The sequence below is a fragment of the Dasypus novemcinctus genome, chromosome 5, assembly GCF_030445035.2.
Source record: "Dasypus novemcinctus isolate mDasNov1 chromosome 5, mDasNov1.1.hap2, whole genome shotgun sequence".
Classification (NCBI taxonomy): domain Eukaryota; kingdom Metazoa; phylum Chordata; class Mammalia; order Cingulata; family Dasypodidae; genus Dasypus; species Dasypus novemcinctus.
Window position 1 is genome coordinate 83,262,267 of NC_080677.1, and position 15,891 is coordinate 83,278,157.

At 36.3% G+C, this 15,891-nt stretch overlaps 2 protein-coding genes across 51 annotated transcripts in view; both read right to left on the reverse strand.

Annotated features, from left to right (window-relative positions):
• Positions 1-15,891, reverse strand: part of NRCAM (neuronal cell adhesion molecule) — a 286,106-nt gene that overhangs the window by 54,597 nt on the left and 215,618 nt on the right. For 34 of the 50 annotated variants that reach the window (XM_058297194.1, XM_058297195.1, XM_058297173.1 and 31 more), the window contains 6 exons: positions 15,538-15,734; positions 12,156-12,278; positions 7,689-7,859; positions 7,061-7,117; positions 5,122-5,233; positions 1,276-1,460 (listed from right to left, as the gene is read on the reverse strand). In XM_058297194.1, the coding sequence (XP_058153177.1) occupies positions 1,276-1,460; positions 5,122-5,233; positions 7,061-7,117; positions 7,689-7,859; positions 12,156-12,278; positions 15,538-15,734 (845 nt within the window). The remainder of the gene's footprint in view (positions 1-1,275; positions 1,461-5,121; positions 5,234-7,060; positions 7,118-7,688; positions 7,860-12,155; positions 12,279-15,537; positions 15,735-15,891) is intronic. The other 16 variants (XM_012527211.3, XM_058297185.2, XM_058297199.2 and 13 more) reach the window with 3 other exon arrangements.
• LOC139438972 (alpha-S1-casein-like) lies at positions 14,063-14,898 on the reverse strand. Its single transcript, XM_071215037.1, has 3 exons — positions 14,883-14,898; positions 14,452-14,705; positions 14,063-14,287 (listed from the first exon to the last, which is right to left on the reverse strand). The coding sequence occupies exons 1-3, from the start codon at positions 14,896-14,898 to the stop codon at positions 14,063-14,065; spliced, it is 495 nt and encodes a 164-aa protein (XP_071071138.1).

Here is a 15,891-nt window from a genome sequence, read left to right on the forward strand (position 1 = left end):
TGATGTTTCAAATACTACTTTAGGTTTTCAAAAGAATATTCCAAGAGACTCACTAAAATGTACATATTATATCTACATTCCTTTGAGACAAATATCACCTTGTTTTACATTAGACATCAAAAAATGTGACAGAATTATCCAAGTATAGAGCAACTCACAGGTATAGGTAGGGCTAAGAAACATGAATTTAAAATTTTCTGGACCCCATAGAATACATTTAATTATAGGGGGAAATTAAAAAACATTTTAGCTTTGAAATGTTGCTAAGATAGCAGAAGGTGTTCCTAACTTCACCCAGCTTTCTTCATACATACATACATACATAATACATAATCAGGTACAGTTATTAAAATAAGAAATTTACATGGGTATAATACTATTTACTAAATATTGACTTTATTAGGATTTCCTCAAACATCCACCAATGTCCTTTTTCTGTCCCAAGAGCCTATCTGGGATATCATATTGCAGTTGATTGCTATGTCTCCTTTTTCTCTTCCAATCTGAGAATTTCATAGTTTTTCCTTGTCTTTCATGCCCTTGACACTTTTGCAGAGTGATTATTCCATTATTTTGTAGAATGGCTCTCAATGTGTATTTGTCTGATGTTTTCTCATGATTAGACTGAGGTGACCCATTTTTGAGAAGAATACCAAAGAGGTGATAAACCCTTTTCATCACATTATAACAGGGAGTACCTGACCTCAATATGACTTAAATTAATTGGTAAAGTTAATCTTCATCACTTGGTTAAGGTGGTGTCTGCCAGGTTTCTCCACTGTAAAGTTACTATTTTCCCCTTCCCATGTTCTATGCATTAGAAGTGAGTCCAGCCCACACTGAAGGGGAGGGAATTAAGTTTCACCTCCTTGAGAGAGAAGTATCAAAAATTTGTGGACATTTATTAAAACCACCACAGTAATTAATAAATATTTTGGGAGGAATACTTTGAGGCTCTGCAAATATCCTATTTCTCCTTAAAGTTTTAGCATTAATCAGAAATCTTGTATGTAGCAGTTATTACATGTGGGATTCTAACGGTGATTTTCTATTTCCTTCTACATTTATTAATTGAAAATTTTCTGTAAGATTTGTGGAAACACATTTTTAGCCTGATCTGAATTTACTATAAATAGCAACGAGTAGAGATTCAAGGTACCGCAATGTTGATATAAACTTGCATTGATTATAACTGAAAAAAAATCAATGTATATTTAATTGAAATTACAGGGCCTCTCATGAAGGCAAGAGCAATGCATTTAATTAATGACATACCTTTAACTGTGACAGAAATGGTATGATGGATGACTCCTAATGCATTTTTTGCTATACACCGGTAATTTCCAGAGTCTGCTTCTGAAACATGAATGATCTGCAGAGTTTTCTTGAAATTTCTATAAAATGTGCGGTTGGTAGGTAGTATTCCATCTTCTTTTGCCCAGTAAATAAGGGGAGTAGGCCTGATAGCATAAACAAATAGTGATGTTACAGGAAAAGACATACACGTTTGTGACTGTTTTAAAGGGTGACTTTTCATATAAGTTTGTAAGAAATTCTTTATGTTGAGAACATGAGAAATATGTAGATATTTTTAATAAGCATACTTTTATAAATAAGTCAAAGCCTTACACTTGAATCTGTAAGTTAGCATTCTCACATACTCAGAACTATACTAATTTATGACACAGCCTAAACTTTTCCTTCAATGATGCAGCTAGAATCCTAGTAGTAGTTGTTTTACTGAAATGGCCTAATTATTTTCTTCAAAGTTCAGATAAATGAGGAGCTCTTGGAAAATTTTAAATTAAGGTCAAGGTACCATGAAATTAATGGAGGTATAATTTTTTTGTGAACTAGAGTTAAAAAATGCACAGAGAAAGATATGTATGATATACATATCTGTGCCCATGAACTTTTACACACATTTCCATATCAAATGGAAGCACTTTTCAATTTCATTAGAAGCTATATGATAATGCAAATTAAGTAATTAGAGGAATAGCTTTCTTTTTTAAAATTTCATTATTATATTTTAAAATATTATACCAATTAATAAGAATAGATTGAATTCATGTGTTGCTGCCACTGTTTCTTAGCTACCTATGATTTTTATTAAATCTGAAATATCAAGACAGTTGAAAAGCCAGAACACAAATTTGGAACTAGAACTGTTGCTACCATGTCCCAGCTCTGTTCCTAAATTGCTCTCTGACCTTGGTCTCTTTGAGCCTCAATTTCCTCATCTGACTAAATGGGGATAATAATGCTTGATCTGATCTAACGATGTCAGAAGTTTCTCATGAAGGTAAAATAAAAATTCATTCAACACAAACATTTACTAAGCATTGAACTATATACCAAGCAAGCTGTGTGTTGGGAAGATAAAGATGAAATATGTATGGTCTAGAGCCTCAGGAGATCACAATAATTGTCATCAGAAATTCAAATGGGATTAATTGATTGATTGTTGAATTATTTTTTTTTTGGTTTAATGAAAATAATTGAACATACATATTTGATGAAATAGTTTCTAAAATTAAAACATGTTATAAATATAAGAAGAGGTAGATATAAAATCATTTTGAAAAATTGAAGACACTATTCATGTATGGAATCTGATAGTGTAATATGTTTTCTTATAGTTAAACTAATCTGCATCTCGTATGATCTGAAGATGAGAGGAAAATGGAGATGGAGCATGAGCATCATAATCTACTTATCACAAAGACACTCACTGTTTTTGAGGCCTGCTCCATTGAGGAGTTGTTAAAAATTAGAAATATTTAGATTCTATGAGTCTAATACTTGTTGGATTATGGGTGATGGAGTACCAATCATGTTTTACAACAGTTCAAGGTTTTTTAATTTTCAATTTAATTTAATTTAAATTTTTAGAGGTACCAGGGAATGAACCCAGGACCTCATACATGGGAAGCAGATGCATCTGCTGAGATACATCTGCTTCCAAATGAGAGTTGGTTTCTTTCATTTGCTTTCTTTGTTTTTAGGAGGTACTAGGGATTGAACTTGGGACCTCATACGCGGAAAGCAGCCACTCAACCACTTGAGCTACATCCACTCCCCAAATCCAAGGTTTTTAAAATTCTTTCAGTAGTTTTGTGAAATTTCCAAATATGACTATATTTTAATTTTTTATTTAAAACTTATGTTAGGCTTTTTATTTTTAAATACTTTCAAACTCATAAGACAGATAAAAAATAATACTAACCCCATATAGAGAACTCTATCATACCCCAATCACTTCAGACAGGATCCACTAATTTTAACATTTTGCCACATTTATTTACTATCTATCTATCATCTGTCTGCCTATCTATTAAGCCCATTTTCTGAACACTTGAGTGTAGGTTGTATGTATTATGCTCCTTGAACCCTTAATACTGCCATGTACATTTCCTAAGAACAAGGATATTCACTTATGTAACCATTTTAAGGACAGTTATCTAGTCCAAGAAATTTAACATTGATATAAAGCTTGCAGTCTATATCCCCTTTTTTGCAAATGTCCCAATAAAGTCCCTTTGAGCCTTTTATCCTCCCCTGATAGATCCCAACCAAAATCATGTACTGCATTTAATTGTCATTGTCTCTTTAGCTGTTCTTTTTTTTAAAAGAAAATATGGGAACATACATACAAGATAAATCTTCCCATCTCAACCATTCTCAAGGATACCATTCAGTGGGGCTACTTGTAATAGTCACAATGTTGTGGTACCCTCATCACCTTCCGTCATTAAACACATCTACCCAGTCAGAAACTCTACACTCATTATGCATTAACATCTGCCCCCTGCCCCTGGCAACCTATACTCCAAATTCTGTCTCTATGAGCAAGTGTATTCTCTGAAATTTTTTTTTTTGTAGTTATCATGGGGTTTTATATTTACATTTTTTATATAATATATCATTTGTGGGAAAGGGAGTCACTAAATTGTGAGAATGGGTATCTTTGAGCCAAAAAACTTGGAAGTCAAAAGATTAAACCACTTTCTAACACAATAGCTATGAAAAGTGGATGTTTTAATTTGTTTTTAAAACCTGGTGGAAAAGACGGATATTTTCTTTAAAAGGAGGTTTGCTATAGTTTTCAGTTACTTGAGAAATGGAATAGGTGTAGTGTGATTTTCTGTCTTGGCCAGCAGAGGCCTCCACGTACCTCCTGAAGCAAAATTATTTATGGAAAACTATTCTGGCCAAGAATGTGAGATCAGTGACTTCCTATCCACACGTTAAGGACAGCACTGTCACAACATGTGAGGGCAGCATGTTTCTGAGATTCCATTCAATGTTTTCAGCAGAAGTGCCCATTCCAATTGCACTTGCTCTGTGCCAGGCATAAGAAGGGGGCAACAGGGAAGCTTGTTGCAAATGTGTCCCTGACATAGCATAACAGATGTTCTTGGATCTGATCTGAGGCCTCCCTATAACTCCTCTCAAAGGCACATCACTTCTGGAGTGTGCACAGGTGAGAGTTTGCAAGAATCTGTGCTTGGTCTTGTGACTTGCCAGTAAGAAGTAGTGGGAGAGAGAGTGTACCAGTTCTGAGTCTGCTGTCATGAGAATAAGCCATGGCTAATTTGCTAGAAAGACGTGAGAAACTCATGACCAAGTGCTCAGCTGCTTCAGCCCACAACCAGTAGATCCTCAGAATTGTGAACCTCTAGCTGAGGCCATCCTACATAAGCCATGATCAGTCACTGAGCAGGTACATGAGCAAGCCCAACAAAGATCAGCTGCACTACCCGTTTTAGCAGACCTGCTCTGCAGAACTGTGGACAAATGACCAATAATAAATAGCTATTGCTTTTAAGCCACTACATTTTGGGGTGGTTTGTTATAGAATAGCAAAATAATGCATCCTAATTATAGTTATCGCAATCACAAGGTGATTACTGATACCTATATCCATACTAACACTAATACATCACAAAATATTTTAACAATACTATGAGATTCATATGGCCTACTTTGGAAATCATCAAATTTTCCTCGATTCTTATGCAATTAGTATAAGGCTACTCTTTTCTTATATAATGCCTTTTTGTCAATGTTCTATATTTTTATATGAAGTATAAATCAAGACAGAAAGTGTTTACTCACAATCCTTCTGCAATGCACTCTAGTGAAAGGACATTTCCTCTTAATTCCTCTTTGTTACTTGCATTGCCTTCTGGAGTTAAAAATGTTGGTGGCCTTTCTCTACTTGACTTAGCTGCAAATAAGAAAGTTAAAAGTTACGAATATGTATTTCTAGAAACAGAAACATATATTCTGTCAAAATGGCTGCCTAAAATTTTAATCCCTTTTCAAAGTCATTGAACATTGAGTGTGAAATTTATTAAGCTACATACACACACACTCTGCTTACATATAGCCATCACTCACTCAGTTAACCAGGATTAGAAGCATTTCTGGTTTCATTACCACTAATAGGAAGGACTGTATTCCTTTTGTATAATTACTTAATTCAAGTTAGGTTTTATGAATTTTCTGTGGGTTGGGAAATTTTTCAAAATGTAGACATAGAGAAGAAAATCATGTTATCATGCTATATATCTCTTAAGGTTAGTGCTTAGGTCTAACCAAAATTAATTGTTAATCTTCAGGAAGATGCTAGGTTTTTCAGAAGTGATTATGGAAGAGGTATTTTGGTTTATACTGGAGAGAACAGTTTATGCAAATTTGTCAGTTAATCATGGAGATAAAACTGTGGTGGATGTCTAATATCTCAAGACCCACAAAATGCAGTTTATGGAAAGCAAAACAAAACAATAGAATTACTGACAGAGATGAGACATAAACTATATGCCATAAATTAAAAATAATGGTGAAATTAAAGAAATTGAAATTAGTTTCCACAATGAAAAAATAAGTTACAAAGAAGCTATTTTGGAAGTCAGAGATCTTAGGGACATTTATACCGGTCATCTTCTCTTTTATGGAAACCTTTTCAAAATATGGCCTTATCTCTTGAAGCCTGTTCAGTAAAACCTGAGGTAGAACTTATACCATCTTCAAGTCTTATAGCCCGTTACAGTTTTCAAAATACCTTAATGCATTACATATTTGATACTCATAAAAACTGGCTGAAAAGGTATTCTATGAATTATTATTTCTCAGAAGGAAAAACTGAAATATCAGAGAAGGTTTTTTGAGAGTAATGAGAGTTTTTCTAAAATGTTAAGAGATTGAGAGGAAATGCTACTCCTCTGAAATCACTTTGGGAATGGTCTTGAGGCCCATATAGTTTTTATAAGTATATTAAAATAAAATAAATAATGGCAGTAGATGTGACATGTCTACACTGATCACTGAGGTACCTTAATGATTTTTTTTTTTGCTTCATATCTCAATGATAGAAGATATTCTGCCTTATAATAATTAAGAAGACCCCATATCCAGAACCCCTCATTTTCATCAAAGGAGTACACCTTAGAGCCACTTCCTTTGGGAAATTAACTCTTTTCTGTTTAAAAGAATGAAAGAATGAAAAAAATGCTATCTATTAAAAAAATGATCTCAAGATGTTTTAAAGAAAACTAAAAGAAATATTACTACTAATTATATTGATAATATCATGTGAAAACAGATGGTAAAGTGATAATTTACTGTGAAAAACCATTCAATGTTAGTTGCTAAAGTTTATTAAGACTTTGATATGTTAGTAATCCAACAGGTTAATTAATACTCTGCCAATTCTTATTTAGTTTACAAGAAAATGTTTATGAAAAGGACAAAAATGAAAAATTTAATTCCAAATATACATTAAAGTTTTTCAAGTCATGAGAAATGGTTCTTAACATGAAAACAGTTAAAATAACTTTCATTATTATACATACACCATGGAAAATGCTTTAGTGACATATGTTTGAAAGTTTATAGCTACAATTTCATAAAAACATACATTAATGTTTGTGGTGTTAAACATGTACTTAGAAATTTCGTAAAGAAGTAAAGGTTAAATAGCCATGGAGGTGATGTTAGTGAACTAAATTCTACAATGAAGGAGGGAATATCAGTTACAATCACCATAACTCACCACCATAAAACTCAGTGTCACTCAAATTAGCAGCTATAGTGTCATTCAATTCATCCACTGAAATAAACAGAATATTATGAAGAATGCACAAAAGTAGGGGAGACGAGTCAAAAAATATTGGGCAACAAAAGTATACTTATACAACTATTCTGACAAAGTGCCATCTCTACCAAGTAAAAACAGGGCTTTACATTGGACATGCCTAGCTCATTAATTCACTAAGCCACCCCCACTAGTAATATGTGAACATATAACTTGGGCTGAAGGCCGGCCAACTAAAATGTATGGAGTAACTTAAAGCACATTCAAATGCTCAGCACATCAAGAATATTCAGAACCCATAAAGAAACAGTAAGGGCAATAAAAGATGAGGAAGTACAGCAAAAAATGTAAAAAAACAGTATTTAGTATATGCCTGCTCTTTATAACATATATGCCAACACTTCCATGATTATTCCCAGGTAGTTTCTGATCAATGAGCCTGTTTACTTCAAGACTGGTGGTATTTAATATTTAATATTAAATATATTTGTAAATACCTATATATTTGTATTATATAAATTTATAAAAAATACACATATATTTGTAAATACCATTGAAAGAACGGTTCAGTAAGTTGAACTCCTACCTGAAACCACCTTCACAGAAATAGGTTGCTTCTGCTGTATGGTTTGAGTGTGATTAAATCTAGCATAACAGATATAGTCTTCACGGGTATCCTCTGGTAGGACATTAGAAAAATAAAGGTCTCCATTTAAACCTTGGGAAACCCTCTCACTTTGTGGAAGTCTTTGAAAGGCTGGAGAAAGGCAAAGAGATATCCAAATCGTTCATCATTAACTGTCCACTTATCACATAAAAAAGATGAATCAATCTACATAAACATTTTCTTCACTAATAGTTCCATGAAATTCATTTAAAGTTTTTTTTATTGGTTGAGGATCATTTATTTATTTATTTATTTTATTTATCTCCCCTCCCCACCCCCTGCCCCGTTGTCTGCTCTCTGTGTCCATTTGCTGTGTGTTCTTCTGTGACCACTTCTATCCTTATCTGTGGCACCCGGAATCTGTGTTTCTTTTTTGTTGTGTCATTTTTGCTGTGTCAGGTCTCCATATGTGCTGTGCCATTCTTGGGCAGGCTGCAATTTCTTTTGTGCTGGGCGGCTCTCCTTACTGGGCACACTCATCGCGCATGGAGCTCCCCTACGTGGGGGACACCCCTGCGTGGCACGGCACTCCTTGCGCGCATCAGCACTGCACCTGGGCCAGCTCCACACGGGTCAAGGAGGCCCGGGGTTTGAACCGCAGACCTCCCATGTGGTAGGCCGAGGCTCTATCCATTGGGCCAAGTCCACTTCCCGACTTAAACATTTTTTTCCTCTACAAATCTCTTTGAATAAGAGCAAGTAACTATAAAAAATGACACGTTAAAACTTCACCTGTACTGGACCAATTTCCCTGGGGTTGGGGGTAGAGTTGAGATTAGAGTTGAACGGTGAAGTATTTCATTTAAGTGTAAACCAAAAAAGGTGTTATAGATAGTGTTTGTGTGGCTTTCCTAATATTTGAATTAGTCTCTGGTTGTTTAACACATATACTCACATACTTTAGAAAACGCATTAAAGAAGCTTCTAAGGATGTTTAACATGGGTTGCATCTACAGACAATAGGGAGAATCCAAACCCTTGGAGAGCATGTAACTGTGAGCAAGGCCCTGTGCTGGTATCAGGCATACCAGAGTGCCTTCTTTGCCTGTGTTCCCGAGCTAATTGAAGAGTCAGTCAGTAAACAGGCAATTATAATAGGGCAGAATAATGACACTATTTTATGCTGCAATCTGCCTCTCAGAAGCCCCCCAATTCTCGTCTCCCTCCACCAGCTTTATCTCTACATTTTCTTTTCTGAGTTACTTACTTATTACCTTCTAACTATATATTTCACATGTCATATGTATGGTGTATTGCCTGTCTCCCTGCATTAGAATTTAAGCTCCAGGAGGGCACAGACCTCGCTGGCTTCATCCACTGTTGTAGCACTGGAACAGTGCTGGGCCCTTCCCAGGGGCTCCATAAGGATAAATGAGTAACTGTCAGCACTTTGACGTTCCAGTTTCAGACATGACAATTTACTTTTGCTCAGGTTCAGTTAAAAGGAACTGCCCAGCTCTCTGGCCTTTGGCATGGTGGGAAGGTTTTCTAAGTGGATTAATAACACAGGAAAGCGGGACCACTTCTCTGTGTGTGAATTTATACTTGGCTGGCTAGAATGCGTCATGAACCTTACGACAGTTCACAGAACCTTAACTGGGAGCGTTCTTCAGCTCTGACGTGAGAGAACTAGGAAGAGCTGACACCCCAGTTGCCTAGGGCCATGTGCTATGTCTCCTGGGAAGAACTCTCCAATTTGAGTCAAGCATCATGCTCTTCCTGCCACTGGTGCACTGTCTACATTTTATAAAACGCAAAATTATGGTTAGAAGTCTGCAGCTCCTTCAGACAGGTAAAGGCAGGGAAACATGGAGCCAGAGCTTGAAAGAACATTAACTGAGTTCTTGATCAAGATGGAGTTTGGTTGGTGGTTGTGAATCCATGGTTTTAATACATTTAATTCCCAGGGAAAGTGATTTTAAAAATAATTCAGAAAACAATACATATTTATTTAGTGACTATAAAGGTTTAAATAAGCATACATTTATTCTCTTCTGTTTCTCCTGGTGTATTTTATTGTTGATACTGTTGGCAGTGAATGGATCTCACTAGGGTACTGGTACTTTGACTTTGAGTGCCTTTGCATTACATTTTTAAAAAGTGCATGGGGATATGAATAACTTTATAATGCCATCATGCAAGTAGAATGCTATATAGATCTGACTTTTTCTCATACTCCAGATGCAATTCCATTTGAAAGGTACAGATGCTTTTCCAAAAGCCTAAAAATATTTGTAAATGACATAGTGAGCTGCAGAATGTGGAAAAATTTGGTTATATATCCAGATGATTCTGAGATTTTACATATGATATCTCTCTTCATTAAGCTGAAAGGTCTTCATTACTGAATAAGAACTAAGAACAAAATACTGGGCCTCATATAGCAGTGACTTTTGTATGTTATTATTCTTGGAGGCCATAAATCACTCATTTGCACTTGATTTACTACTTATTCTTTCAAAATCTATAAAAGCTACAATGTAACAATAGGACAAACATGTTTGCATTTATATATCTATATGCTTATTTTTCATTCCTTTTGCGATACTTTGAGTGTTTTCCTATAAGAAGGTTTAAAAAGTGGAAATTAAATTTTAGGGGCAAATTTGAATTCCTTCTCTTCATTCCACCCACATGACTCTTGTCAAGGTCCTAGTGACATCCATAGTGCCAGATTTAACAGTCACTTCTCAATCCCCACGTTATCTGGTCTATCAGCAGCATATGAAACGGCTGATTGTTCCTTTTTGAAACATTTTCTTCGTTTTGTCTCTGGGACATCACCCTTTCTTGGGTCTCTTTCTACCTCAGTGCCTGCTCCTTCGTGGAACGCTTTGCTGTCCTCCTGGCCTCGGTCCCCTAGTCTGTTTTTCACTACCACACTCACTCCGAGTTATCTCATCTAGTCCATTTCTTTAAGGAGCGCCCATGCCCTCAAAAGGCATCCACTGCTAACTACAGCCCTGAGTCTTCTTTCTGACTCACATATCTGATTGCTGCTCAACATCTCTACATGGATATCTCACGAGCCTCTCAAATATATCATACCCGAAGCCCGGGTTTCTTAGTCTGCACGAACTATGTGCTCCCTCTGGTAACATACTAACTTATTAGTGTGGAAATTCTTTGGAGGGCGAGGAGAGGCTAGTAATAAACAATTCCCTTAAGGATAGGAATTGGGGTAGGAAAATTTTAATTTGCCTAACGGATCTCTCTGTGCCTCAGTTTATCATCTGAAATGTGGAAAGAATAATAGAACATACCTGATAGGGTTGTTGTAAAAAAATTAGTGAGATAATCCATGTAAAGTCCTTAGAAGGGGAATGGCACTTAGTAAATGCCCAACAAATGTTAGCTGTTGTTGGGGAGATAAAACAAACAAAAACATAACACATCCAGAACAGCTCGCTTTCTACTCTCACACAGGCTTCTGTGGTTTCAGTAAACGGCAATTCCACACTATCAGCTCTTGAGTCTCCAAGCCTTATAGTTTTTCTTAATTACTCTCCCACTTCCCCCTGTGCCCCCACAATAAACCCTATAGGCTATACCTTCAAAATGTACTGAAATGTGACCATTTCCTACCCACTCTATTGCTGCTATCCTAGTCCACGCCATCAGCAACTCTTGCCTAGGTTACAGCATTGGCCTCCTACTCTTTTGCCCTCTATATTCTCCACCAGGGACCCTTCAAAGTGGTGCTATTACTATTTAAGTCAGATGAAGTCACGCCTTCTATGCCTCTTCCCTGCATTTAGAGTAAACGCTATGCCCTTTCTGTTGAGCTGCTGGACTCTTCTGACCTTATCTATCACTCTCCTTCTGGCTCACTCGGTCTGGCCACACTGATCTCCTTGCTGTGCTTTGTACTCACCTTGGATGCTTCTGCCTTAGGGTTTTGCCCCAGTGGATCCTTTCCACCCAGATATCTAGGGGCCTTGGCTTGCTCTCTCAATCCTATGGGTCCCTGCTAAAGGACATTTTATAAGACATCTTTCCTGATCACTTTATTTAAGACTGTACCCATCAGCACCACTCTGTCTCTTCTCTCTGAGTTATTTTTCTTCATAATACTTACGGCCAATGAGATATTTCCTGAATGCGCTTAATGTCTGTTCTTACCCCCACCTCCAGGTCCCACCAGAATGTAAGCTCAGTGACAGCAGGAAATTAATTTTCTTTATTTATAACAGTGCCTAACACCTAGTAGATGCTCAATAAAATTTATTGAGGGAAATTACTTGTTGACCTCAATGATTTGTTTATTTTCCTGATCATCTCTAAAACATTTTATAAACATTTTGTGACTCGTAAGAGGTATTAAGTTATTAAAACAAATAATCATAAGACTCTTGAAGAAAGAAAGCTCATATTCTTAAAACTTACAATTATCCATCCAGAATATTATAGGTGGTGGTAATCCGATTGGGGGTCTGCAGGGAAGTACTAAAGACTGGCCATTTTGAAGTGCTATTGGTTCAAGCTTTTCTTTAGTCCACAATGGTGACCCTATTAAATATAATATTAACTCCAAGTTATGTGTGCATTGGAAAATAAAAAGAGATAGCACTAGAAACAAAGACAAAGTAAACTTTTGGGGAAACAGTAATTCAGATGGACATTCAATAACTAGAAAAAAATTAAATACAGTGCTAAATAAAAATATGACATTTCTCATTCACTAAATTCTGAGTCAGCAAATTTATACTAAGTCTAGGAAATTATACTAAGTAAATCTAGGGTTTTATACTAAGTAAATCTTTATAAAGGTACATAATTTTCACTATAAGTATGTTCTTTACACAAGAATGGAAAACACTTAAATGCAAAAAGAAGATTTTGTACATCTATATCTTTTAATACTATATAGTATTGCATCTATTATAGAGGCATACTTATTGATAAAATTGCCATGAGAATATACATGATATATTGATGTCATTAAAGGTTATAAAATAGCAATTCAGAATGAATTTCTTTTAAGCACACACAGACATATCTGTTTAGAAAAAAGTTGGAAAAATATTTGAGCAGTAATTATTTCTTTGAATGGAAGAATTCATGAATAATTTTTAATTTTTCTTTTTTATAATTAACTTTTTTCTACAAGAAATACATATTACATATGTAATAAAAAGAATTACAAATGGTCACTATTTTTTTTGTATATTTGTGCATGATTTAAAATGTAATTTATTGAAAAGAAAAACATAAGTTATTGTACACAATCATTTGAAATGATGGCACTACTGGAAGAAGGAACTTGTAGCAGTTTGATATGGTTATAAATTCTAAAAATAGATACTGGATTATGTTTCTAATCTGGTCTACACCTGGGCATGATTAAGTTATGATTAGGGCTCTGATTGGGCCACATCATTTGGCCATCGAGTCCCCACCCCTTGGTGGGTGGAGACTCACAGATAAAAGGTATGGCAAAAGAGAGTTGAGGGTTTTTGATGTTGGAGTTTTGATGTTGGAGTTTGATGCTGAAGCCTTAAGCTAGAGCCCCAGGAAATAAGCTCACAGAGGAAAGAGAAGCAAGTCCCAGGAAGAGAGGACCTGAGCCAGGAGAAGAACACAAAAGAACAGAACAGAGACAGCTCCTTAGACATGGCAGAAGTCCCAGGGAGAGAGACAGGGCCATTTGCCTGATAGTCTACAGCTGAACTTGTGGAGAGAGGCAAAGCCTAGAGTGCCTCATAGTCTATAACTGACCTCATGGAGAAAATAGAGGACCTGAGTCCAGAGAGAGGCAGGACCTAGGAAGAGAGGAAACTGGAAGCCTGAACCCTGGCAGACATCAGCAGCCATCTTGCTCCAACACATGGAAATAGATTTTGGTGAGGGAAGTAACATACGCTTCATGGCCTGGTATCTGTAAGCTCCTACCCCAAATAAATAACCTTTATAAAAACCCACCAATTTCTGGTATTTTGCATCAGCACCACTTTGGGTGACTGATAGAGAACTCAAAGAAGACTTTTTAAGCAAAATTTCCATCATAGAAATGTAATAACTATTAATATCCTATGATTAGGTAGCTTCCATATTGCCAAGACACAATTGGAATTTATACACAAAAACTATGGAAAATGTAGCTAAAGAAAAGGATGCTATGCAAGACACATTAGAGAATTCCCAAAAGATTTGGAATTTTTGTATTCTAAAGGAACAGTCAAAGTCTTTGGATAAGATGGTTTTATATGGCAAACAGGAGAAATTAAGAGCATGAGATTTTCAAGTACATCAGGGGCCATAACTGTGCAGTTCTCCCGAATTCACTTAATTCTTCACCAGTATGACAGAGTGTCTGTTTTCAACGTTCTCAAAAGCTTAGAGGAGTCATAGAATGGGAGGGCCATGTATAGCATGATTTGTGGAGGATAATACCAAGCAGCAGAGGGATAGGCATTGAGCTGGCAGAATTGTTGGAAAGGCTCATTGTAGAAATGGGCCTGTCCTGATTTACTACCCTCATGGGCTCTCTCAGTTGGAAATGGTTGTATTTGTTCATTCTGTGAAGTTCCTCCGAATATGGGTTGTAGAACACTTCCTTCTGGGCATGGATAGCTTCCAGCTGGAGTTGGTTGTATTTGTTCAGTCTCAAAAGTTATTCCATATTGGTAGAGCATTTCCTGTGGAATGTGCTTCTCAGTGTTACTGGGAGCAACTTCCTCACCTGGTGAACTGCTGCTAGATTCCCTCGCAACATCTGCCACAACATGATCCTCAATTCCTTCCTGGTATCCCTGAGTTCACTGCTCTCTTTTTCTATCAGAAGTTCTCTCTTCCTGTTCAATTCATTAATACATTCCTCTCTTAACTCCCTTTGTGTAGGCAAAGCAAACCTGAGAAACTCTTTCTTTGAGGAATTCCTAGCCGCTGTCTGGTTCACTGTGAATAAGTTCTGGGTGTCGAAGAAGAGGATTAGTGCTGGCAAGGTAAACAGCCCCAAGGCAGGTAAGGATAAGAAGCTTCATGTTTAGTAGGGCAATCATAGAGCCAACCAGAAGATACACATAGGGTGAGGTCTGGGAGGTCTCAGATGTAAGCTACCACGTCTTCTCCTTGTGGAGTCAGAATGGTCATGCTCTTGCTACAACAACTTACTTATCTGCTCAGTCATGGACGCTCACTCAAGCTTTGGGTGGCAGAGTTTATATGGGGTTTAATTGCATAGGCATGATTAGTGAAATTATTGCCCATGTGGTTGAACTCTATCTCCAGCCCTTGCTCTCCCAGAGTTCAGGGAGGTGGGGGGTTCACTATTCTTTTATTTTATTTTTAAATTCTTTAAATATGTCTTTTTAAGGTTCTTGAGGGGATTTTGGTACTGACCATTGCAAGAAAAGTCACTATAATATCTAAGTATTGAGGGCATTCTATTTCCAGTGAAATTTTAAAACAAAAATTTTAAAAATTAATTAAAGAAATAACACTTAGATTCCAATTATCCATTTCATACTAAATTTATTTCCACCTAACTGTAGAATTTTACTCATATACAAGGTACATGAGAAATACCTAGTTTCTGGGAAGGAACATTTTCAGGACCTGTATGAGAGATATGTTGAATTGGCAAAGCATTAAGCTGAAGAACTTGTTGGGGTAAAGTGGGAAGGAGCAATAATTTTCAGCAAAAAAAGTTAGAATATAAAAGCAGTGCCATTATTTTCTAGTAATAGTATTTGGATGGTTTAACAGATGCTAAGCCCCAGAGGAATACATTAAAAAATGTCATGTTTGGTTGAGAGAGTTCACTTACTGGATGGACGGACGACAATGTTATTAGAAATTGCAGCCCCACGTTCATTTCTTGCTGTGCACTGATAGACTCCTTCATAGGTCTCTGCTTTCCCTTCGATCATGATGTTGATTACAAGGGTTCCTGAGCCAGAATTCATGGTGACTAGGGGGTCTTTATCTATGTCAAAATGAGTCCCATTACGTGTCCAGGAGAAACTGTCCAACATATAAAGTGTTAATTTAGTGAATGGCCTAGTAAAACAGAATTACTTATACTTGAACAAATTCCTGCAAGTTTTGTGGGTTTATAGAAATAGTTACTAGATTTTAATATTCAGTAAATGAGCAATAGGTATCCATCCCTAAAATGTTT